Source organism: Amphibalanus amphitrite, unplaced genomic scaffold (assembly GCF_019059575.1).
Source record: "Amphibalanus amphitrite isolate SeventyFive unplaced genomic scaffold, NRLGWU_Aamphi_draft 000665F_arrow, whole genome shotgun sequence".
NCBI lineage: Eukaryota > Metazoa > Arthropoda > Thecostraca > Balanomorpha > Balanidae > Amphibalanus > Amphibalanus amphitrite.
The window spans coordinates 1-24306 of NW_024882159.1; the positions used below are offsets into that span (position 1 = coordinate 1).

At 53.0% G+C, this 24306-nt stretch overlaps 1 protein-coding gene across 5 annotated transcripts in view; it reads right to left on the bottom strand.

The window, feature by feature from the left end:
- Positions 1 to 12083: 12083 nt before the first annotated feature.
- The window catches only part of LOC122364263 (ras GTPase-activating protein raskol-like), a 170561-nt gene continuing 158338 nt past the window's right edge, over positions 12084 to 24306 (bottom strand). For all 5 annotated transcript variants that reach the window (XM_043334472.1, XM_043334473.1, XM_043334475.1 and 2 more), the window contains 12 exons: positions 22400 to 22686; positions 21366 to 21486; positions 19338 to 19552; positions 18775 to 19033; positions 18371 to 18519; positions 17661 to 17827; positions 16630 to 16925; positions 15863 to 16435; positions 15126 to 15534; positions 14786 to 14928; positions 13077 to 13235; positions 12084 to 12675 (listed from right to left, as the gene is read on the bottom strand). In XM_043334472.1, the coding sequence (XP_043190407.1) occupies positions 12591 to 12675; positions 13077 to 13235; positions 14786 to 14928; positions 15126 to 15534; positions 15863 to 16435; positions 16630 to 16925; positions 17661 to 17827; positions 18371 to 18519; positions 18775 to 19033; positions 19338 to 19552; positions 21366 to 21486; positions 22400 to 22686 (2863 nt within the window). In that variant the 3' untranslated portion in view covers positions 12084 to 12590. The remainder of the gene's footprint in view (positions 12676 to 13076; positions 13236 to 14785; positions 14929 to 15125; positions 15535 to 15862; positions 16436 to 16629; positions 16926 to 17660; positions 17828 to 18370; positions 18520 to 18774; positions 19034 to 19337; positions 19553 to 21365; positions 21487 to 22399; positions 22687 to 24306) is intronic.

Consider the following 24306-nt stretch of genomic DNA (forward strand, 5'->3'; position numbering starts at 1 on the left):
CAAGAGCTAGCTACTATTTGACCAATAAGCACTGTCCATGCAGCTTGTAGCCTGTCGAAAGTCGAGAAGCTTGACAGAACTCTAATTCGATCAGCGAATTGTTTTGGTTGTGCACGTGAAGAGAACTGTGGTTTTTGGTTGTGCGTCCTTTAAGCAAAACACTCCGTGAATTCTGCACGCTGTAAAGGGTTAATGTCACTTTTAACATTTTAATAGGCTACATGGAAAAGCAAATAACTTGATATGAAACCAATGCTAACAAATTCAATACTATGGAAAAAATTAAACACATGGCCCTTGCTACATTTTAAACGTTAATTAATTGTTGTTGTGCCGAAATAAACGAAACGTCAACGCTAAACAAACAAATGCAAACAGCCAATCCTACATTTTGAAAGTTTTGTGAACATTCGCTGTTTAATAAGGCACAATTAGGTATCCATGCATTCTTGCATACCGTTTGAAGGGGTCAGCTAGCGATTCAGGCGTAGAGCACGATATGCAAAAAAAAAAAAAAACGCATTTCGGTCGGCTCTATATTTTTATGTTGTGGTACGTTCCTCGTGGAACCTTCCAAGAGCTTACGTAGAACCTAAAAAAATACGTAAATGTTGAATGACGTGTTCGAGAGTACCTACTATGCATGTAAATACAGTATCTTCTGTCTTCCATTGCTGCTGGAAAATCATCCATCTGTGGTAATACGGGTACCTAATACCTATAATGTGACCTGTTAGTTGTATATAACTAATACTTCTGCTAAAATGGACGGCTCTGTTATCTATAAAAGCAATAATCCTTGTGCTATTTATTATTCTTGTATAAAAAGTCGCTTAATTTCTTAATTTAGTCAAATCGTACTGAAACGTTGCAAAGGCGAAACCAGAATCGGCACACACAGTAGAGTTAATTGCACGAAATCGGATTTCTTTCCGTTCATTTAGGAGCTGTTTAGAAGCCCAAATAATAATAAGACACGGGAGTTCCGTCTGCAGTTTATGAACGTAGCAGAACGCCACCTGTCTCACTCAGTCCTCGCTGAAACAGCCGGCTGTCACTATGCCCATTAACCACAAACTTCAACTAGTTTAACCAAGCTCATACTTCGGGAGAGCGTCAAAGAGACTGAAGCTCGAAATGAACACGAGCTCATGCATCGAACGGCAAATTTGTGTGATATGCATAAATTGCGGCCAATAACAAGGCTTGGCTACCTAAATAGAAATAAGTTTTGTGAACTTTTCAGTTTATGTGTAAGCAAACATTAATAACATAACATTTAACATTCATAGCATTTATAACATAACATTTGACATTCATAGGAACGTTTTATTCAATGCCATTAACAAAAGCACGGTTCTAACAATGAGTTTGGCTTGGGTCCATGCGAGTGTACCCATCCACATTTTTACTATGCCTACCCTGACCGGACCTGAAATGCAAGGTGTGCTTATTCGCGTTTACATTAGTTTTACTTTAAAAAGTGGAGACCGGTGTGGAGGCCTGACTAGAATAGAGAGCTTACGGCTGACTTTTGACTATTCTTCCTCCCAGCACGCGTCTTGGAGCATGCATCCGTCATTTGTATGACTGGGAAAACCTAGTGACGTTCGTTGGCGACATCACGATTTATTGCGTATAAACTCCTGGCGCTTGTGTTTTGGGAAGTGGTACACACTTATAGATGTTGCCTGCCTGAATAAGCCGCTTCACTAATCCGGCTCGCACGTGAAGATCAAAATGCCGCAAACACGGAACTGAAAAGATAAGCTAAATTTTCGAAACTAGATGATGTGTTTTATCTAAAGTGACACTGCGAACAGCAATGACGCAAAGATCCATCTAAAATGCGGCACCTCAATGATGTTTCTTATCCCTTGTAAACATACATGTCCGACTTGAGTAGTTATGTTATGATTCGATTAAAACGTGCTGTAAAACATTCACTACAAGCACCATGCGTAAGAAAACTGTCGGCCACTTGATACTAGCAAGGACGTAAGCTGTAAGCGGTTCTTTTGAAATTCGATATCAAACATGAATAAAAAGCCACAGCTACCTATTTTACAACTGTATCACGACGGGAATCCGACATTAAACGATTTTCATTTATTGCAGATTAAAAGCGTCCAAAATATTATTCCAATAACGGTGATAAGGAGAAATATAAACAATATATAAACGCAAATATGTAAAACATTTTGTACTCACTACCTTGTTTGGCAGCTCAAATAATGAGTGTAAGGATAGGAGTCATCCTCAGTTCTCATGTCGTTTAGTGGTAGGTGTTTGCGTCAGGTGTTTCACTTTATTGAGTGGCTGGTTGGAAACAACTGCCAAACGCTACAAAACACTGTTGAGGAGGCCGGTTTGCGACTTGACGGGAGAGCCATTTCTGCACCGTCCACCACGCAGATCATAGAGGAATATGACAAACATTTGTTTTGGTATTCAAGATTTGGTTGCTGAGGTCGTCTTTTACAAAACATTCCAACAGCATTGGTCAACGGTAGTCTGCAGATGGACAATGCTGATTGCCCATAAATGAATGGAAATGGTAGAGTACGTTCCTATGCCGAACGGAGACTGGTATAACCGAGAGATTAAGTATGCGGATTGGCCGAGTGGGCGGCGCATGCCTACCCATATAGACGGGGGCAGACGATATGCGGCTGGCACTGCGCACTGACCCAGACGGTAGATATAAAGGTCTTGCATCTGATACCGAGGGCTCTGGGTGTGCCGGTCCCAGACGGCCACATATTTAGTTAGCGGATGTTTATCGGCCTACTGAACAAATGTTTATCGGCATGCTCGACAAATGTCCATAAGTCCTCTGGGGACTGACTGATCCACCTCACGGCTGGAGCTCGTGTGCAGCTGTGTTCTGGACCGTCTTCTGGACACTCCGTTAACAGCTGGAGCTCGTGTGCAGCTGTGTTCTGGACCGTCTTCTGGACACTCCGTTAACAGCTGGAGCTCGTGCGCAGCTGTGTTCTGGACCGTCTTCTGGACACTCCGTTAACAGCTGGAGCTCGTGTGCAGCTGTGTCTGGACCGTGTTCTCAGAGACAAAACGGTCCACCTCCGTCAGCAGCTCGTGCACAGCTGCTGACGGGGTGTGCCGGAATACCCTGACATCCGTGTCCGAAACTGTCCCCGGTTATCTGATGGGCGAGAGCCGCTCATCTCGGCCCCACGCCGGCCTTTCCAGTGACGGCTGAACCATGTTACCATGTGGTCAGTTGGTGTATAGCTATACATATGTGTAATGTAGTCAACCCGACTTTTCACTCAGTGTCGCCTCGCATCCGAATGAGTCGTGCAAGAGACATGCAAAGAGAAAAGTGGGACACCAGAAAAGCTAGTCTAGTGCATCTGCTATCTCGAACTAATTTTACAGCGAAAACTTTGTACCGCTTCTTTGTTTAGGATGATGAGAAGCCAAACTTATTCGGCGACAAAAATCCGATAGCGTGGAAACTAATTCAAATTAAATGACGGCTCATATTACGTACACGGACAATATCTGAGTAACGTGAGCACTTCCCGGCGGACCGCGTTCCTGGCCGGTTTAGGAATGTCTGTATGAAGCAGCCGTCTCTGTCCTCGGCCTGTGCAGGTGAGGCAGGGGACTCAGTTTCCCGCTCCTGTCTGTCGAGGGCCGACCCCAGTCTCCGGGAAAAAGGCCACGGCCTCCCCCTGTGCTACTTGTGCCGGGACCTCTTCCGGTGACGGGGGGCGGACGGAGAAAGGCTGGGAGTGACGACTGACTCAGCAGCCGGCAGAGGCGACCGGTCCCGACCTCGCCGCCGCGACCCGACATATTCAGGTTGTCCCGGGCAACACACACACACACACACATAGTGACCGGCACTGGCTGCGGCACGGAATGACTGGATTGCACACACAGTGTGGAAATACCGGAGACGGATGCCGTTTTCCCGGTCTGCCCCATACAACGTTACCCAGGAAATGCCACAGCGTTACTCACAGCTCCTGAAGGTCACCTTTTTGCGCGCGCGCACACACTCGCACACACACTCACAAAACACATCCAAGCTCTCGCACCTGCAACCGCCCACACACGCCGATAATGTACGCAAACACCACGGTCCATCCGGCACCTAACCGGCCCCTGTCCATCCTAATCCGACTCGCACCAGCCCTCCCCCTCTTTGTCACGTCTGCCTGTCGCCGCCCGCTGTTTGGGTGATCTGTGGACCTCCGTCTGACCGTCTGCGTCCTGCTCACAGGTGTGGAGCCGTTCCGGTGCGAGCCGGGCGCCGTGTGGATGGAGGCGTGCAGCCACTGCCGCTGCGAGATGGACAGCCACGTCGTCTGCACACACCGAGTGTGCCTAGAGGACGAGATCGAGGCGGCTGTGGAGGCGGTCGAGGCGGCCGTACAGGCGGAGGCGGAGGCGGAGGCGGCAGCGGCGGCGGACGTGCAGAGACAGTTTGGGTTTGGGGCCATCTCCCGTCGTCGGGGCATCCCTCGACGGCGCTGATGTCAACTGACGGCTGACTCTGTCGGTGTCGATGTCTGCTGGACGAGGCTTCTGATGCTGAGGCCAGGCGGCCGTGGTCTTCCGGCAAGTGGATCAACGCTGATGTCAGCTGGCTCCGCGCTGATATCAGTTGACAATGGTGTTGAGACGCTGGGTCATCAAAAGTGGCTATCTGATGTGCCGCTGTCGTCAGCAATTGCCGATGAGAAGACCTGAATGGTGGGCTATAGCTCCAGAGGTTTCATCAGATACCAGCTGTGTATCAGCGAAATACAAGCGACAGCGGACATTCTCGATCGTCCAGGGTGCAAGACTGGGGAGAAAACCAAATAGCGTGTCTCAATGTCGCGAAGGCTGACATACCCAGCGCTGCAGCACCTGAAGACATTGAAGCAAGTGCATGGGTCTCCTTCAGCAGCTGGTCTGAAGAGGCTGGTCAGCTGGCCTGTCTGTCAACCGGGAGGAGAATACTGCTGATAGCCGCTGGCCGATGCTTCTACTGTGCTGAATATGGAGTCAGCTGGGCTGTTGGCGCGTCTGTGATATTGAGAAAGGTTCGCTAAAAAGGGCAAATAATGCGCAATGGTGACCATACCGCGAAGTTGGGTTGTATTTTAAGTCCTTCATGCCTAACCGCGTTGCAGCCACCACCGTGACAAAGGCATTGATCTCAGCGGGGCAGGCGTCCGCGATACCTACTTGTCTAAGTATTAATAGCGTGTGTCCTAGGAAGAGAGCGAGAATGAAAGGTGGCGCGAGTCGTCTGTTGTTTAGCAGTGACCACTACTATTTGATTATTCTTAGTCGTGCTTGTCTTTACTGCAGTTAGATTTGCGACTTCCCAGCTCAGGTTGTCGAATGTGTGCGAGCCGCTGCGTTGAAGTTATTATTGTGTGCTCTATCTATTCTATACGAATCTATTCATGCAATTCGCCGGGTAGTTATTTCGTTTTTTTACGATCTTGAAAGGATATTGTAGACAAATACATATCTGCTGTTAATATACGTGAACCACAGCGGCAAATGTTTTCAAGTGTATCCTCTCCCCGTGTACTCGAAAAGTGGTTGTCTCTTTAGCAGTGTATTTTTTTTTCGAAGGAACCTGTAACAGTCTCCGTAAGCATGGCTGTAGCAGTCACTGTATACAGCTACAAAACTACGATACACAGCTAAAAACGCTCCGTATACAGCTGTAACAGTCACCGCATACGGCCGTAGGCCAACGTATACAGATGCTACATTCACCTTACATAACAGCCACCGCATACAGCTATAATAGTCACCGTATATAGCTGTAACGGTCCCCATATACAGCTACAACAGCCGCCGTATATAGCAGTTACCAATGCAACTGCACCAGTCACCGTATACAGCTATAACAGTCATCGAATATACAGCTCTACCAGTCACCGTGACCGTATATGTATAGCTGCTGTAGTCACCGTCTATCAGGGTTGTGCTCGACTCAAAAAAATTTGCCGACTCGACTCATCATTCAACTTCAGAATGCCCTGACTCAACTCTGACTCAAACAAGGAGCTGATTTTTTCCCTTGACTCGACTCATGACTCAAGCGGCTCAATGAAAATATGAGTTGACTCAAACTTGACTCAAATTTTTTGTTGAGTCAAATGTGTTGACTCAAAATTGACTCAGATAAAAAAGTTGTTGAGCGGGGTGAAAAAATCCGGCAGCAGGGCCAGGTCTAAGTTATTTAGCGGGGGGAGAATGAAAAAACTTATACTATATATTGTTTTTAGAAAGTTGAGCCAGCTGACTCATGTTCCTAAATGTTTTTGACTCAAGTCAATGTCAAAAGTTATTTTACTGACTCAACTCTGACTCAACTCAACACCTTAATATTTTTGTCCGACTCAACTCTGACTCAACTCAACAGCTCAACATTTTATCCGACTCGACTCAAATCTGACTCATTTGAGTCAGAGTTGAGTCAAATTTCTGACTCGACTCATGAGTCAAGCACAACCCTGCCGTCTATAACAGTCACCGTATAATTAGGTATATCAGTCACCGTATACCTATAACGGCCACCGTGTGCAACAGTCACCGTATGTACATAACAGTCAGCAGTCACCGTAGTAACTGTCACTGTATATGCAGCTCTAACAGTCGCCGTGTACAGTAGCGGCGCAACTAGCGGCACAACTATTTCTAAGAACATGTGAATTCAAAACATGCTCACAGCATTACCAAAGGGAGAAATGTTTTGCCAGTCAGCACCATAGGCTGTCAGGAAAAAACCTAAAACCAGTATAGCGCCTTTTGGGGCGACTAACGGAGCGAGCGAGAGGGTGAGCCTTGCACGTGCGAAATTTCGAGGGGGTACCTCCAACAGAGAGAGAGAGAGAGAGAGAGAGAGAGAGAGAGAGAGAGAGAGAGAGAGAGAGAGAGAGAGAGAGAGAGAGAGAGAGAGAGAGAGAGAGAGAGAGAGAGAGAGAGAGAGAGAGAGAGAGAGAGAGAGAGAGAGAGAGAGAGAGAGAGAGAGAGAGAGAGAGAGAGAGAGAGAGAGAGAGGAGAGAGAGAGAGAGAGAGAGAGAGAGAGAGAGAGAGAGAGAGAGAGAGAGAGAGAGAGAGAGAGAGAGAGAGAGGAGAGAGAGAGAGAGAGAGAGAGAGAGAGAGAGAGAGAGAGAGGAGAGAGAGAGAGAGAGAGAGAGAGAGAGAGAGAGAGAGAGAGAGAGAGAGAGAGAGAGAGAGAGAGAGAGAGAGAGAGAGAGAGAGAGAGAGAGAGAGAGAGAGAGAGAGAGAGAGAGAGAGAGAGAGAGAGAGAGAGAGAGAGAGAGAGAGAGAGAGAGAGAGAGAGAGAGAGAGAGAGAGAGAGAGAGAGAGAGAGAGAGAGAGAGAGAGAGAGAGAGAGAGAGAGAGAGAGAGAGAGAGAGAGAGAGAGAGAGGAGAGAGAGAGAGAGAGAGAGAGAGAGAGAGAGAGAGAGAGAGAGAGAGAGAGAGAGAGAGAGAGAGAGAGAGAGAGAGAGAGAGAGAGAGAGAGAGAGAGAGAGAGAGAGAGAGAGAGAGAGAGAGAGAGAGAGAGAGAGAGAGAGAGAGAGAGAGAGAGAGAGAGAGAGAGAGAGAGAGAGAGAGAGAGAGAGAGAGAGAGAGAGAGAGAGAGAGAAGAGAGAGAGAGAGAGAGAGATAGAGAGAGAGAGGGGGTGGTGGTGAGAGAAAGGAGGATAAGACTAATGAAGGAAAAGGAAAAGACTAACAGAGACTTCAGGGAGGACGGCAAGGAGACTGATGCCTACAGAGAGGAACAGTAGCGGCGGAACACCTTCAATTAAGGGGGGGGGGGGGCACTGCCGACTTTTGGTCCCACTCTTTCCATGCAACGCCCATAGGGCTAATGTTAAAATGGCAAAATCAAGGGGGGGGGGGGCACGGTGCCCCGGTGCCCTTCCCGTTCCGCCGCCTATGGCCGTGTACAGCTAATAAGTAATAACAGTCACCGTATATACAGCTGTATGTCACCGTATATAATAGTCATCATATATAACAGCCACAGTATATAACAGTACCATAAATAGTGGTCACCGCGGTAACAGTTACTGTACGATAGCTTTAACAGTCGCCGAATACAGCTATAACAGTCACGGTATACAGCTGTAATAATCACCATACATAGCAACAGTTATCGTGTTACAAGCAACGTATATAAAAGTCACTATATGTACACACACTGTCACCGTATACAACAGTCACCGTATACAGCTGTTAAAGTAGGTCACCTTACGGCTGCAACAGTCACCGTTTACGACATAATAGTCACTGTATTCAGCTGTAAGAGCTACCGTACCTATCATACAGCCATTACAGTCACCTATTACGACTACAAAAGTCATCTTTACAACTATAACAGTCACCGTATGCGGCTATAACAGTCACTGTATACAGCTGTAATAATCACCATACCGTACATAGCAACAGTTATCGTGTTACAAGCAACGTATATAAAAGTCACTATACGCACACTGTCACCGTATACAACAGTCACCGTATACAGCTGTTAAAGTTAGTCACCTTACGGCTGCAACAGTCAACGTTTACGGCGTAATAGTCACTGTATTCAGCTGTAACAGTTATCGTTCCTATAATGCAGCCATAACAGTCACCTATTACGACTATAAAAGTCACCGTATGCAGCTATAACAGTCACCGTATGCAGCTATAATAGTCACCCTCACAGCTAATATAGTCACCTTCACAGGTACAACAGTCGCCACACGCAGTTCCGGGTCTCAGGTGAGCGTCCGGTGCGCGGCGGCGGCGCAGTTGTTTCGACACCGCGGACCGGCCGTCGGACGGGCTGCCGGACGTCGCTCCTGTGAACAACACAGTGACCGTCCCACAGGGCCACACAGTGACCGGTGTGGCCTGGTGGCTGCGGCGACCGGCCGCGGCGGGCGGGAGAGGAACAGCGGACGGGATGGGTTCCACCAGCCGTTCGACATGCTTGTTGCATGGTCAGGCGAGCGGGGAATTCACCCCTTCTCTCCTTTCGCAACCTTGGTGATCACTGCATTCAACTCGCTCTCTAGCCGGAACAGCGATTTTGCATTTTGGTTAATTTAAATTGGCGTATAAAAGTACATCGATGAAGAAATTGCTAAACCCTTCGGCGACTAAATACTGACAGAAATCAATAAATAAACGCACATGGGGGGGGGGGGGAGGTGAGGCAATGCTATTGCAACGATGCAAGCGTGGTTGTATTTATTACAATCGAAGTGGCTGTCGATTTTGCAAACCTACAGGATCTGCTAAGAAGGTGAATATCGAACTATAATAATGCACTATCTGAGGTGTCTGACTGGGCAGCACGCAGAGGCCGCCTCTTGAGGTAGTAAAGTCCACGCCGTTCCGGCGACGCAGTGACTATGAGTGTCAATAAAGCCGTTCACGGCGGGTCAGAGTGACTTGCTGGAAGTCTGCGGTAACTAAACATCCCCGAATTGTGCAAACGGTTTAGGAGTTCGAGGCTATAGATGTGGCAGTCAATCGGAAACTCCAAATCATGCATATACGGTAGAATGCAGTTGTTCTCATTTACTTTCGTCCCTAGCGATTCTTGTTTAATATAGGTAAATTAACCCTCGCCCGTATTGGTGCTTTATCAGCCGCGAACGTATAGGACGGTGGGGGCCGTTAGACCCTCCTTGGCGTTGAGCCCCTGATCAAGCTAGAACAAACGAGAGTGTTGTCCGTGACGAGAGGAAGCCGATTATACCCAATCTTAAGATCCTAGGTCATTGGTTGACCTTCCAGGTCAGGCCAATGACCCAAAGTCAAGAAAATCGGGACCTGTCAGAACTTAGTAAAGTGAGGCTGTTATTTTTTTATCGGGGTGCTGATCACTAATTTCATGAGTTTTGATCACAGATGATGTCTTCATGCATTTAGGCCAGGTCGGGTCAGGTCAGGTCAGGTCAACCGGTGGCGGTCCTGCCTGGTATTCATAGTAGGTGTCAACCACCACTAACAGCTTCGTAACACGTTAGGAAGGCACCAAAACTTATTCCTAAATATTCAAATGGTTGCTAAATTCGAAATCAGCTCCAGAAACTAGCCTGGAACATGTAAACCTCGAAAAAGTGAGGCGAGGTCATCAAAGGTCAATGAACAGAACTGATGTTCACGTAACCTTGACACCCACCATAACCCTCGCCCCGCTGGGCTATTCAGCCATACGTGCCCTGCTGGGGGGGGGGGGGCAGATTCTGCCCCCCCCTGTCATAACTTCCGAACCGATGGTCGTAGAAAGACGGGAAAAACGGCAATCGAAAGCTCTCAACGAGGCGGATCTTAAGAGCTTTTCTTTTTTGCTTAAGTAGGTCAGGGGTCAGGTCAAGGTCAGGTCAAGGGTACAAAATGCAAGTTTCTACAGTATCGATCTTGCACCGTAGTTGCCGAAGAATGGACTGAGACTGATTGCCCAAAACGTGTTCTTAGGCTACCAAGACAAGATTCGTTACATAACAATGTCATGCAAAGGTCTAGGTCAAGGTCAGGTCAGGTCACCAAAAACGAAATATAGAAAAGGGCATGTGTGACACATGTTTTATGGGTCATTTTATTTATAGAATTCAATGGGCACACTCAATTAGTGATATGGACCACACCTGGATGAATTTCAGGTCGAGGCCAGGGCAAGGTCAGCAGGGGCGCAGCTTAGGTCAGGTCAATTGAGGTCAAATTTTGAAGTTGATTGTTATGACGTAATAAGGTGTCTATCGGATGCAGTTTTTCACGGCGAATCTAATGGTGCTATTTTTGTTTCCGTACGAGGTCTAGAACTTCCAAAAAATCATTTTTTTCTAAAATTGTGTGTCGTGAATAACTCCCACATTTTGAACCGAATTTTCTAAAAATTGATATGTAAGTGCACATATACCACTTCTCTAACATGTATTCCGGATTTTCCGAAAAGCTCAAAACTTTAAATTCCATAATGATTTTCTCCATAAGGTCAGTTTTTTAAGTTGGGACAAAATCCAAAATTTTCATAAAACCGAGAGAGCCATTTGATAGAAAAAGTAGAATCACGTATAGCCTTTTTTGTTGCGTCTTGATTCCTTCAAAAAGGAAGATGTAAGAGGCGTTTGAAATTTTGCCGTTTTTGAGGCGAAAATGGCGAACATGACGTCACCAAAACCGTCATTTTCTCAATTTTTTTCCGACGGATTTCGCTCAAATTTTCAGGGAACGTGTCAAATTGATGTATGATAAGCTACTCAAAGTTTGACGTCGCTGGCGTAACGCGCTTAGAAGTTATTGGCGAAAAACTGTAGGGGCAGATTCCCCTCTCCCCCCAGCGGGGCGCTGGTTATAAGGCATGGGACCAACCTCCTTTCACATGTTTTAACGTTTGAATTTTGAATTTTTGAAACCACAAAAAGACACGCGGATAATGTAAGCCGACATGCGATGATACGCCGAATCACGATTGTGGCCAAACATGGTCTTGAGAAATAGGTCACAGGTCAAAGGTCATTTGGTTCAGGGTCATGCCAATTTTAGAGTATGTACCTATTAAAGTGGTTAACTTGAGGGCGCTGAAAGTTTCGCCGCGATCTGTCCCTTTTAGCGCGAGTTATTCGCGAAAAACCGAGGGGCTGGGGGGAGGGCGTTCGACCCCGTAATTGCGATGGTTAAATTGAAATAAAGTGGATAAAACATTTGTTCAGCACTCCGTTACCTGTGTATGGATCAAGGTCCTAAGCTCGAACTCGATCAGCTAAAATGGGCCAGTTGACCTGAGAGGCGCCACCCTCGTCACAGATATGACGAGGGCCCCATCAGAGCAGGCCGTAGCATCCTGCAGTGGAGGCTTGACACGAACAGCTGCCAAGCGGTGGCCTTCTGCCGTTGGTGACTGTCAGCCCAGGTTTGCCTAAGCGAAATTGATATTCTGTATTCGGATGAGTTACGTGTATCGCCTAATTCTGACCAATTCTGTTTTGTAAGTGCATGCTCAACCACTTCAACCCGAGCCAGCGTAATTCCCAGCGCTCCAGTCTGTCACTGCATTCATTTCCACCCTTTCATCAACGATTCAAACAGTCTGCTGTGAAGAAACGTATATTTCTGTTTCAGATACTCTCTACCTGACTGTGACGACTTCACCCGCGTACGATGACTGCTTACAAGGACAGCTAAGCGTGTCGAACAGGGCGCCGCTGACTATATGTCATATAACATACGAACGCAGCGGCTAAAGGGAGCGCGGCACTCTGAACACGATTGCACAGTGCGCTCTGGGCTGGTGACCGCTCTGGGCCGGACAACTCTTTGTTCCCGAGGCTTGTTCCTCAGCAGCGGCACTGGCTGCTCCCAGGCCGAGCGACAGGCCGCCAACGGCGGCTATAAACGAACACATGACGCGCGAGTTATGCGATGAGTGACACAGGTGACGGTACCCGGTCGGTACCTCCCCACCCCTCCCCAGAGACAGATACAGAACGACAAGTAGAGCTGCCACAGTATGTCCTCGGACGAACCACAGCTGGACACAGTCTGTCCGCGGACAGTCTTTGGTCTGGTCAGGCCGCGGGCCGGCGCCGCCGCCTCAGCGCTCAGCACGAGCTGCTCTTGTAGTCAGAGGTGTCCGAGATGGGCACCAGAGCCGAGCCGCCGGGGCCGGCCGGGGGCGGCTGCTGCCTGCGACACACGGACACACAGACACGGTCAGAGGACGGACTCACGACACGGGGGATCACATCTCATCTCGGCGTCCGGTGCCGAGCAGACCCGTCACGACATTCCAGGACACTATCGTCAGTGATACACAGACAACAACTCGAGACTAAACACGGCGCCGGATTTAGACGACATTACGTCAACAGACGCCGCCGTCCCAGTCCCGGCGATACCCCGCCGGTACCCCTACCGGACGCTGCCCGGTCCCCGCTCCGTCTGACTGGCGCCAAGACTACACAGAGATCCCGTCCACCAGGCCTCCACCGGGCCTCCACCGGGCAGCTCAGATCAGATTCCGTCCGATCGCACCCACGGCCACGACACACATCCCACCTTCCCGGTAAACACTTCCCGTCACTCACGGTGGTCGCAGCGAGGCCAGCAGCGAGTGTAACTGAGAGTTGGCCGCGTTCAGCTCCTGGATGCGCGAGTTCTGAGCCTCAATGACACGCTCCTTTTCTGATAGCACGCTGGTCAGCTGACTCTGCTCTCGGCGCAGCTCGTGCTCCACCAGCGATAACCTGTCGGGGTCACAGGGGGTCAGCTGAGGTCGCCGGGGCGGGTCAGGTTAAGGTAGGATCAGTGGGGTCAGCGGAGCAGTCAGGGGAGTAGTCAGGAGCCAGGACGCAGCCCTGTCATCGCCTGTCGGTGCCAACAAGGACGATCACCCGATACGAGATGAGGGGTGTTAAGTGACGCAATCTAAGATCGCGCGGGGCCAGTTAAGTGATAGGATGAGGTAAGACGAGGTCACGTGGCGTTCATGATAGAGCCAAGCTGAGGTGGGAAGGGTAAACATGCAGTCAGAGGGGCTCGGGTGCAACAAAGGGGCGCGGCCAGTTGTGGGGAGGACTCGTGCACCGGAGTGCAACTAACCACACGGGTCGCAGAGTTCAACACAAACGAGGCCCTGGTCTTGCCACTAATGGGGGGCAATGACCTGACGCAGGACGTTCTATGAAAGCTGCTCATGTGCTAACGATTCCACCAGCAGCGCCAGTGATGTTTGTTTAGTAGATGCACCCTAATGAATGAGACCACTTCTCATTTAGTTGCCCTGGCATCCTCATACGAGTACAGCGATGTCTCGACACACAGCTGTGCCGTCGAGGGTTGATCCACGCAGCTCAGCACCATACAATCCGGTCCGGTCGGAAACACTCTCCGACAGCGAGACGACACTGACCGCCATCTCTCGCCCGGAATTATGCAATGAGATCTCCGCTCACCACTTTATCTTGGCCCAGTCGGGTCTGATACAGCCCCAGATGGCCGCCCACGGTCCGACGCATACTAACAATGGGGAAATTCGGCCTCTCCAAATCCCTCAATGGGAGCGGCGGGAGCGGCGCCCTTCAGAGGCTGGCGCGCGCGACTAGATCGCCACATCTGGCGGATTTCGGCCGACGACAAAGGGTTTCCCCGGCGTTTTTATGTGCTGACCGTGTGTCCACTGACCGCAGACAGGTATCTGATGAGGAGGGGGGGGGGGGGGGGCAGAGACTCGCAGTCGGCCCGACCGAGCCTGCTGACCGGTGGGGACGGGGTAGGCCCGGGTGGAGACAGGACGGGCTGACGACGGGTGGTCCGTCTCACACCGGTAGGCTCGGGTATCAGGACGGACACACCGCTGGGAACAGACCGTGCTTGGTGCCGCTCTGGTCGTGGCGGAACCGCCGGGATATCTGCTCTGTCTCAGACGAGTGGCGCCAGTGTGATACCGCTTCAGATGCACCAGGAACTATATTACGTCAGCGGCAGCGTCCTGTTGTTTAAACAAGTTTCATTGTCGGAACCACAAGGAGAGGATCACGAAGGGTTATATCATGACACCATGAAACTATGTGATATCGCCTGGAGCCCCGAGAAGTGTGACGGCCGTTATTGTCTGTCAGATCGTGGATTAGCTAGTAATCCTACTGGGATTACTCGTATGAATGAATAACTTTGTCCTTGGCCAGGTAACTGACGACCAGAGATGGCAGTGTGGCACGCATTCTATCCTTTCAATCACCTAGTTCTGCGTATCTACCGGTTCCGGCATCGGTATTGGTTTCGAGGTTGAACTGACCTGTGCAGTATCTCGTTGATTTGTACTGGGGTCGGCTGGCAGACGTGGTTGGTCGGTGTGACCGCCGGCCGCGGCAGCTCCTCACTCAGACGGCTGTGCAGCTGCTCCATCTGCACGTGCAGCTGACGGATCTCCTCCTCGTACTGGCGATGAGGGAGATAGAGACGATTAGGTAACGATCGAAGGCATAAACGCATATTGCAAGCTGTCGATCCATAACTCAACGGCAGGTTGACAGGCCCAAGAATAGGGCCACTGAATACAAGCACAGGCTAATTCAAGCGACAGAGGCTTCCCTGAAGACTATATGACCTTCATCTCTGAAGAAACTTCTGCTTACCTCTTCGAAGGACTTCTCTGGCAGCCGGCCGCGCCTGGCCTTGCCCTTGAGTCGGCTGTCGCGGCCGGTGCGCAGTCCATCGCTGCTCTCGCTGTCGCTGTCACCGTGCTGCTGCTGCCGCCTGGTGGCCAGCACGTCAGCTGAGGTTCGCCGGCCGGCCTTGAGGCGGCGCTGGCGGCCGTACAGCTCCTCGGCTCCGGCCGGCGGCGGCGGCGGAGGCGGCACGGCACGCGGGTTAGTTCGTGGCGCGGCCGGGTGGCGGCGCTCACGCGGCGGTGAAGGCGAGCTGCTAGAGGAGCGCGGCGGCGCGCGGCCGGCCGGGGCGGCCACCGACGGCGCCAGCACCAGCTGAACGTCCTCCAGACTCTGGGCCGAGCTGAGCGAGGTGCTCGGCGAGTAGGGCGACGGCCTGTGGACAGCACGGTACGGAGGTTAGTCAGGGAGAGGGGGGTAACAGATTAACAGCACACGGCAGCCCGACATCCGCCCCATACGCTGAACAGGCGATACTCAGGGCGGCGCACAGCCAACGTATGCTGTCGCCAGAGTCCCTGAGGGCTGCAGGGACTAGCTGTGTGACACGTTTATCCTGGCAGAACGCCCACAGAGCAGGTGGTGAACATCAGGGCCCTGGTATAACCACAGCCACTACCAGACAGTGATTTATCGATCCACGCTATCCAAACAAGCACCCGTACACAGACGGCCCGGCCCGTCTGCCTGAGAGGGACACTCACCGTGTCTGGCGCGTCCTGTTGCTGCTGAGCTGGTACACGGGGTTGTTGAAGGCCAGCGGCGTCGGCTGCTGGCCGGCCGACTGCTGCTGCTGTTGGTGACTGATGGCCGGGTCCACCGGACTCGAGCTCTGGCTGTAAGCGAAGCTCTGGTAACCGCTGGAGGCCACGTTGCTCAGCTGGGAGATGGAGATCTGCGAGCCCTTGACGTTGTGCTCCAGCTCTGTGGCCGAGTGCTCTGCGGTGTCGTCGTCGGCTCGCGGCGCCCTGCGCGGCCCGGTACCGGCTGATGTGTACGCCGCCAGCGCCGGGTGGCCGTGATAGTGCTGGTGGGGGCCGGCGGCGCCCGTCCGGCCCGGCCGCAGCGCGCTGAACAGCACGTAGTCGTCGCTGGTGTTGAGGTGCGCCGCTGGCCGCTTGGAGGAGCCGCCGGCCGGCAGGTAGGCGTTCCTGGGTAGTGTGGAGGCCTTCTCAGCCGGCGGAGGGACGGTGGGGGCGGCAGAGGGCGCGGTAGGTCCGTCAGAGTCCGCCACCGGGGACGCCGCGTCCCGCTCCGAGGAGGCGCGCTCGTTCAGCCTGCGGAGAGAAACGGCGACCGTCAGAAATGAGGTGCGCAAACCGAGTGGAGGGCTACAAAAAACATTACATCGCCATCAAGTGAACCAGAGAAACGAAGTTAAAGGCTAAAACTGATAGCTCAAGGGGCGAGGTTGAGCATGTCAATGGGAGACAATATTTCAACGCACAAATCGTGTGAATAAATCACTCACCTGTACATGTTCCTCTGTAGGCTGAGATAGTTGGGCGGCGGCGCCACTGCGGCCGAGGGCGGCGGCGGGGGCTGCTGCTGTGACTGCTGCTGCTGTTGCTGCGCCTGCTGCTGCTGACTGTGCGCCGCCGTCACCGTGGCCAGTGCCGCCTCCAGTCGCTGCCGCTCGGCCAGGTGCGCCGGGCTGGTTACCTTGGGCGCACACTCGCGCAGCAGACTGTGCAGCACCGATAGCTGCTTGCCCAGGTCCACGTAGCCGTCCCACTCCTGCTGACGGCCATCGCGGCCCAGAGGACTCTGTGGAGGAGAAGAGAAGAGGACGATCAGTCAGAGGCCGGCGACACGGTCTGTGGGTGTACTAAAGGACTGGTGAATCCTCTCACAGACGCATCACAACTCAATGTCCGAGATTGGGTGTATCATGTCGGCTTCCAACAACCACAATTGCGAGACACTATTCACGCTACACTTTGGAGTATCCAAAGTGTCACAAATTTATGCAAAGTGGACGGGGAAAACCAGTAGTTCTACTCTGAAAGACAATGCCGTTTTTCAATCTTGAATAGTTATTCCCCGCAATAATCCAGCATCACGCACTTGGGTAGAATATCCAATACCACAGCGTGTATTCCCAGGGTAGCCTAACGCAGTCACGTCACGGCCCGGTCTCATCAGTCAGTGGGAGGTAAACATATACACTACCCTTTCAGCAGAGGCCAGATTAACCGGCCACGTGCCGGGGCGGACGACACATGAGAAGGTCGCATGGTAATGTGTCGTCTCATAGCGCTGGAATGGTGGCGGCGGGGCTGCCGATGGCCGGCAATATATAGGCACGATATATCGAGACCCAATCAGTGACTGCGACTGTCGTTGGCAGGCTGCGTACGCGGCCCATCCGGCTGCCGAGGACAGGACAGGCAGTTGGCGACCTCGGTAAACGGTCGATGACAGCGGGGAAGTGTCGGACACCTCTGTGACAGCCGGACCAGCGCAGCGGCATCATCTACTGCGCTGCGGAAAAGGTCTTACCGATATTTTGCGCAGGAAGGCGCGCATGGTGTTGGTTTCCTTGACGACGAACTCGTTGAGGAACTCCATGTAGTTCTCTTTGCCCTGGAACTGGGTGAAGTTGGCCAGCGTCTGCAGCGTCTTGGCCACCAGGGTCAGATTCCGCACCGCCTTCTCGTTAGGGTACTCTGTGGGAGAGAGGAGAGGAGTGAGATAGAGCAAAGGGAGGGACTCTCTTGTCATGGCGTCATCCAACAGATGGGCTTTCAATGCAGACCCCGTCAAATGCTGTGTCATCTATACGCTGTGCGACATACTCCGCCGTTGGGCCACCTCCACACCACACCACTTATGAGGGAGTCGAAACGCCCACACGACAAACCACCAATCTCAGCTAATTAATGCTGATCAGCTGAATACATAGATGTGACGTGGTGAATCATCGCTGCGAAAAATGTGCGCCACAACTTGAGTCCCTGCCACTCCCACATCAAGCCTAAAACCTGACGTCGATTAGAGCACTAGAGCAGCTGCCCTGCTATTGTTACAGAGGTATATGTTCCTTCTCCCTTGCTCAAGGCGTTCACACTGTGTCTGCAGTGTTAGACCCAGAGGCCGTGACCCACCCATGTGCCATCCTCCACTCATCACCCGACCGTGTCGTTTGGCTGCCAGCCACTCACCCTGGGTCAGACTGAACAGACTCGGGCTGAGGATGGCCGGCCACTCACCCTGGGTCAGGCTGAACAGGCTCGGGCTCAGGATGGCCGGGCAGAAGAAGCGCAGGAAGATGCACGACGAGATGACGTTGTCCTGCTGCTCGGCCTTGCCCGCCTCCCTCAGCCGCTCGCAGATCAGGTGGAAACAGTCGCGCAGCTCCCTGTCAAGCGGCACAGGGGTCGGTCACAGCACGTCATACATAATGTTGATCAGAAATAACTCAGGATAAGACCACGAGATCAACGCAAGCAGAAAATATGACACACCAAGGAACCTTTTTTAGGACAGGGAAAACAAACGACATGAATGATTAACAACAGCCATAAACATCCAAAGCCCCGACCGAATTAACTAAAAACCATGTCACCAAAGGACACATAGCTCCACATCTCGCCCTCGGCGTCTGGCTACTCACGGTGGGAAGTTGGCGTACGAGGCGAGGATGCTGGCCCACACCTCCTCGACAAAGGCCCGCAGGTTGGTCCTCTGCTTGTGCAGCGCTCCGGGCGCCGTCACTTTGAGCGGGTCGATCTCGAGGTCGGAGCGGGCGTCCAGCAGGCGGCGCACCGGCTCGCCGAGCGTGTCCTGCAGGTAGCGGTCGCCCACCAGCTTCATGAACGACTCCGTGGCCTTGGTGGCCAGCGAGTTGCCGCGGAACGTCAGCCGCTCGTCGTCTGTAAGAGAAGGAGAGGAGGGGTCAGTGATACGGTCCGAGGGATATGAGAGTGTGAGGGACACCGGTACCAGCCTGTGCAGGCAAACAGATTTGTCAGCGCTTCTGTGTCTTAGCAACGCCTCTATCACCGTTTTCCTCCTTTTTTCTACTGGCCTGTCTGCATTCTTTTCTTTTCTTCCTGTCGTTCTCTATTGCATTACTAATTCATGAGACCCTCGTCCCTCTCATGTGATTACTGCCTGCCTGCTTCCCTCCCCTACCTCCACAATCCACACCTCTCCGTCCCTCTCTCCCTTCCTCACCAATTCTTGTGACGTCCATGCAGACCAGGTCGGCCAGCAGGTGTTTGGCCAGGCCCTCCCTCTGCATGATGTGCACCAGTGTGGTGGCAATGTCCTCCTTGCTCTTCACGCCCACCAGCGGCTCGAGGATCTCACAGAGCGGTCCGTACCGGGAGGTGACGTAGTGGAGGAACTCGCTGTACACGGGCAGCGGCAGGATGTCCACCGCCTGGAACCTGCGGAAGGGAGCGGGGGAGGTCAGAACTACTAAATACCACACACGCAGGCAGACATTGTACCTATGTACTTATCCGAGAGGGGAGGGCTGAATAGTGAATACCTACCTACCCAGCATAGAGACAGGAAGGCAGGGCACTGTGGCACACCTGAGCGGATAGAAAGGCAGGAAGTCACTGCGCACGCGATGTTTGATGGATAGTGTGGACAAAACAGCAAACAGGAAATTAGTTCTAGTTTTGTACCGGAGAGATTTAGGCTGTTACAGTGTTTATACACACGTCGGTGCCTGAGCTTCGACATTAATCTGTTGTTTGTTTGATGGCAAAGCCGGCATATGTGCATCGATACCCGTTAGACGTTCCGGCTAGACGCCTAATTAGCGAGCGATGAAAATGTCCGATTGAGCCGCACACGGTATAAACGGTAGCGCCAGGGCCAGGGGCGCGTGGGATGCTCGAAGGAATCCACCCAACCGAGGTGCACAGGAAACAAAACGATTTAAACACGTAACAAGTAGCGAGAACCGGCCAACACACAGGAAATAAGCGATACTTCGTGACAGATCCATACGCGATAAGCAGATTTGCTATGTAGACGCCCGGTAACACACCACAACACAGAAGTTTAACTGCAGAAACACGGCGCGGTGCGACTGAGGTCTAAATGCACCCCAAAGAGAGCCGGTCGCCGGCAGCCTGCCCCAGCGAGCGGTTCCCACACGGGTTCCCGGTGACGCGAGGGCGGTTCCTGGAGCCCAGATAATGTCTCGAGAACAGCCGGTCACCACTGGTCCACTGGGCCAGCGATCTCACACGACATCAGCTGCGAGTGGCGCGTCACACGGTCTGCAGCTGGGCTGTATCACGGTCGGAAAACGAGCGTTTGCCGCGCATTGTCTGGGAGGCCAGGCTCGCAGATGTGGGCCGACGCCATTCTCAGAGAGCAGCGAAGCTCGGTTCTGTTGTCCTAGCACCCCTCCCCTCGAGCGGGTGAACATGTGGCCTCGGTGACGGTCGCAGCCCGGTTCGGTGGATTCTGTTGAACCACCCACAGTCCTGACGATACCTGGGTCGGTCACCGCCTCTGCCACAAATCACTGCCAGTGTCGCTTCACGGCACGACAGCCACCGCTGGGCACACGGCACAGTGGGCAGAACAGGAGCCACCGACCCACCGAAATCGCCGCCAGCCCGCATACCTCCGCCCCGAAGATGCGCTGATTTATGGGACTAGAGATCTAAAGTAGAGGCCACATGCAACTGGTTCCGAGTACGCCAGTAAGCCCTGCACCAATAGTCGGAACAGGCAGCGGCGCGCGGTGGTGTGTCCGTGAGCCAGTGACTATCGGGCCGGGTTTATCGGAGCACGGGACCTTCGCCGTGTCGTGTACCCTTCGCCGCCCGACGCTAATGCACCTTGTTCGTCACAGTCGCCGCAGCGAGACACGCAAACGCCAAACACGACCGTGTGTGCCACCGTGGCACGCTCCTATCGGCAGCAGCGCTTGTAGCACCATGTTCAGCTGCCGATAGTTGACGGACATTAGGCCATAAACGCTCACCGGACACGGTTCTGATAAACATCACACACAAAAGGCCAGTGGACACGCGAGGGACTCAATCCACAATAGCAGAGGCAGGATAACGTCAGTCTCACGACTCGAGCTGTGACAATGATATACGGAAGGTGTGACGATGACATCACCTATCCTCCTCCGCATACTCAGACGGCCAGGAAACCCTCCCTTCCCTGCCCGCCTCATCCCTCCCCACGGGAGGAAGTTGTAACGCCGGCCACGCCGGCACCTACCTGCACTTGATTCGCAGACTGGGCGCGTGCTTGTTGCTGGTGCCCTTCTCCAACGCCACCGGGTACCACTTCTCGACGAAAAACTTCGAGTTGACCGAGCTGACCGGTATCTCGACTGTACCTGGAACAGACGAACAGACAGAGCGCGTGTAAGAGCAGACAACACGTGTGAAGGCGATACAGAAACACTGCAGTGTGGGTGCCGATACAGAGTTCCCGAAACACGTCGTTTGCTGGCTTGTCTTGACAGCTGCTGGCGTAAGACTGGTCAAAAGTTGCGCGAATGATGATAACAAGCTTATGTCATCAAGAGACAATTAATCATCTTATCGCTGCAATTTTTCAGCAGCGGACCACAGGTAAAAAAGCAGTGACCCGGATCTGTATCCGCCCTTCGGAGGTCAGGTCGACGAGCGCCTTTATAGGACCGCTGATAAGCCCCAGCCCTGCGGACCTCTGTTCCGATCTGGTCTCCGGCAGCACTCTGGGACCAGGTGTGGGACGGGGGCGGGTTCCATCCGCCACCAGCTGGGCGGCGTCTGATCTGTCACCTGATAATCCGTCACCGGGCTGACGGCCGTCCGTCCGACGGCGGCAGCTCGGCGGGGAGAGCCAGGCAGCGCGACAGGTGGTCGGGTTACGGACCGACAGGGTGGTGACCCGACCCGGTCAGAGACCCAAGCTGAGGTGGTCGGAGGCGTGGGAGCCCGTCGTGCTCCACGACCACATGTTACATAAACATAACTGCAGGCTAAAAAGATATTCTTCCGTATCTGCTCGTAGCTGTGTCCAATCCTGCTCCAACCCCGCCCGGGCGGGTCATCGACCGTCCCTCCCCTCCCCAACAGGGCGACCACCTGCCGGTACCCCGCCGCTACGGTCAACACGCATCGAACCAGCCGTCGGCCAACACAAGCAGCTCCGGCAGCGGCGGCGATCACAGAAACTCCGTACAAACACAGTCAGCACGCGCGCCCTCCCCGTCCCCTCCGCGTGTCCGTCAGCGCCACCCCGTCCGGAGACGTTCAACTTACCGACTAGCACGTTCTTGTCCTTCTTCCTCTTCTTGTCGGGCTCTCGGTAGAGGTTGACCTGGATGCTCTCCACGGTCGGCAGGTTGTTGAACTCGAACTGCTCGCCCCAGAAGCACAGCTCCGTCTTGGCCTTGCTGGACGTCCGGGCGTAGAGGGTGTTGTCCAGACACAGCTCGCAGAAGTAGCGCTTCTTGGCGGTGACCGTCTTGGCCTCGAGCAGCCAGATGCGCAGTGAGTTGTCGATGCGGCGTATGTGCTCCCGGTTTGGCTGCACTGTGCGGCGCAGGCTGTGAGACGTATAGAGATACATACACGTCAGTCGATTTATTATCAGCGAAAGCTCAGGCGGAGTTACGATGACCTATAGACGTCGTAAACGGAGGCCTATAGAATAACCATTGAATACTTTGAACGTTTTTGGAGTTGAGGCAATGCCATATGCAAATGACATATATTACAACGTCAGATACGCAATGAGGAAAATGAGCAGTGCTATGCATCAGACGCATTGGTGCTGCATCACTCGTAGTTTTGCAGTAGGTACTCGGCCCAGGCATTACTGGTCTTTAGGTCATCGAGTATTGATGATATCGTCAAACAATTGACACATACACCTACTAATATGTCCCTGTCCCAACATCAGATTAGCCGTGCAAAGTTTGGACAGCGGGCGATCAGTTATGACGCCGATACTTCAGAAATCGGGCGCTCGACGGTCATACCTGACGTGCCAATGCAGGGAAACAAGACAAGCAATGACAGATAAAATGCGCGGCCCACGGGACTGGCCGCTATATCGAAGGCGCGCGCAGCGCCCGACCGAGCTACGGCACAGGGCAGGGAGTACGCCGAAGAGCGGCCGACCGATTTGGTCAGTGATTATTCCCACTGAACAGAGTGACCGCTCAATTGACAAGTGACACGTGCAGGTAGATGGAGGGACCGGACCCGGGAGAGCGAGAAGCCCTGATGACCCGTCGGGTGTGACTGGGTCGGGCTGAGACGGGGGCGGGGGCGGTGGCCGCCGGCCGGGGTAGGGGCGGGGGCGGGGGCGGAGGCTAGCCGCGGTCGATCCCAGGAAACCTCACCGGCCAAAGAATACACTGACCACAGCCACCGCTAAGCGGCTTACTGGGCCGCCAGACACTCGTCCACCGGCTAAAAACGCGCTCTGTTGTCCGTCAACAACGAGTGAAAGGAATTCGGTCGAACGGCCGCCCGTTCGTCGGTGACATGTACCGGGAATGCGCTCCTGTGAGGGTGCGGATCCAGCGGGCGCACAATGCCGCCGCAGGGACGACACCTAACGGGGCCGCGCCGCCGGAGAGTTCGGGGAACGCCCGGCGGTGCGGTACACTGAGAGACTGCGCCACGGGGCGGTGTCACAACATGTGCAGGATGGTGGATGGAGCTGGTCCCCAGCCGGCCGGCACTGACGGAGCCGGTGTGTCGAAACTGGTCCCGATGTGCAGGCATGCCTCGGTCTGAATAGACGTCAACAGATGATCAACATTCACCGACCGTGCTCCGCATGTGAAATGACGCTAAACTGCAATGTCACATTGCGTTAGCACAGAGCTCGCCGCACAATACAATGCAGCCACATCAAGACTAAAGTAGACGTACTCGTTTCTTCGCAATCCGCGGCTCACAGGCAGACATTATCCCATTACCTTCCACGTCATCCACACGGACAAAAACTCTGTAACCAGACTGCCAGCCACTCCACCGCCGAGGAAAACCAGCCCTCTATCTGGGTCCAGGTGAAGTGGCGGCCGGGTCTTGTAATTCATGTAAATCCCTAAGAGGCGGCGGGAGCGCGACTCACTCCCAGGTGAGTCGACCTGGATCAGCACGGCCGGTTCACCCACATCTCTGTTCATCCGCTCGGCGCACTGCCACAGGAA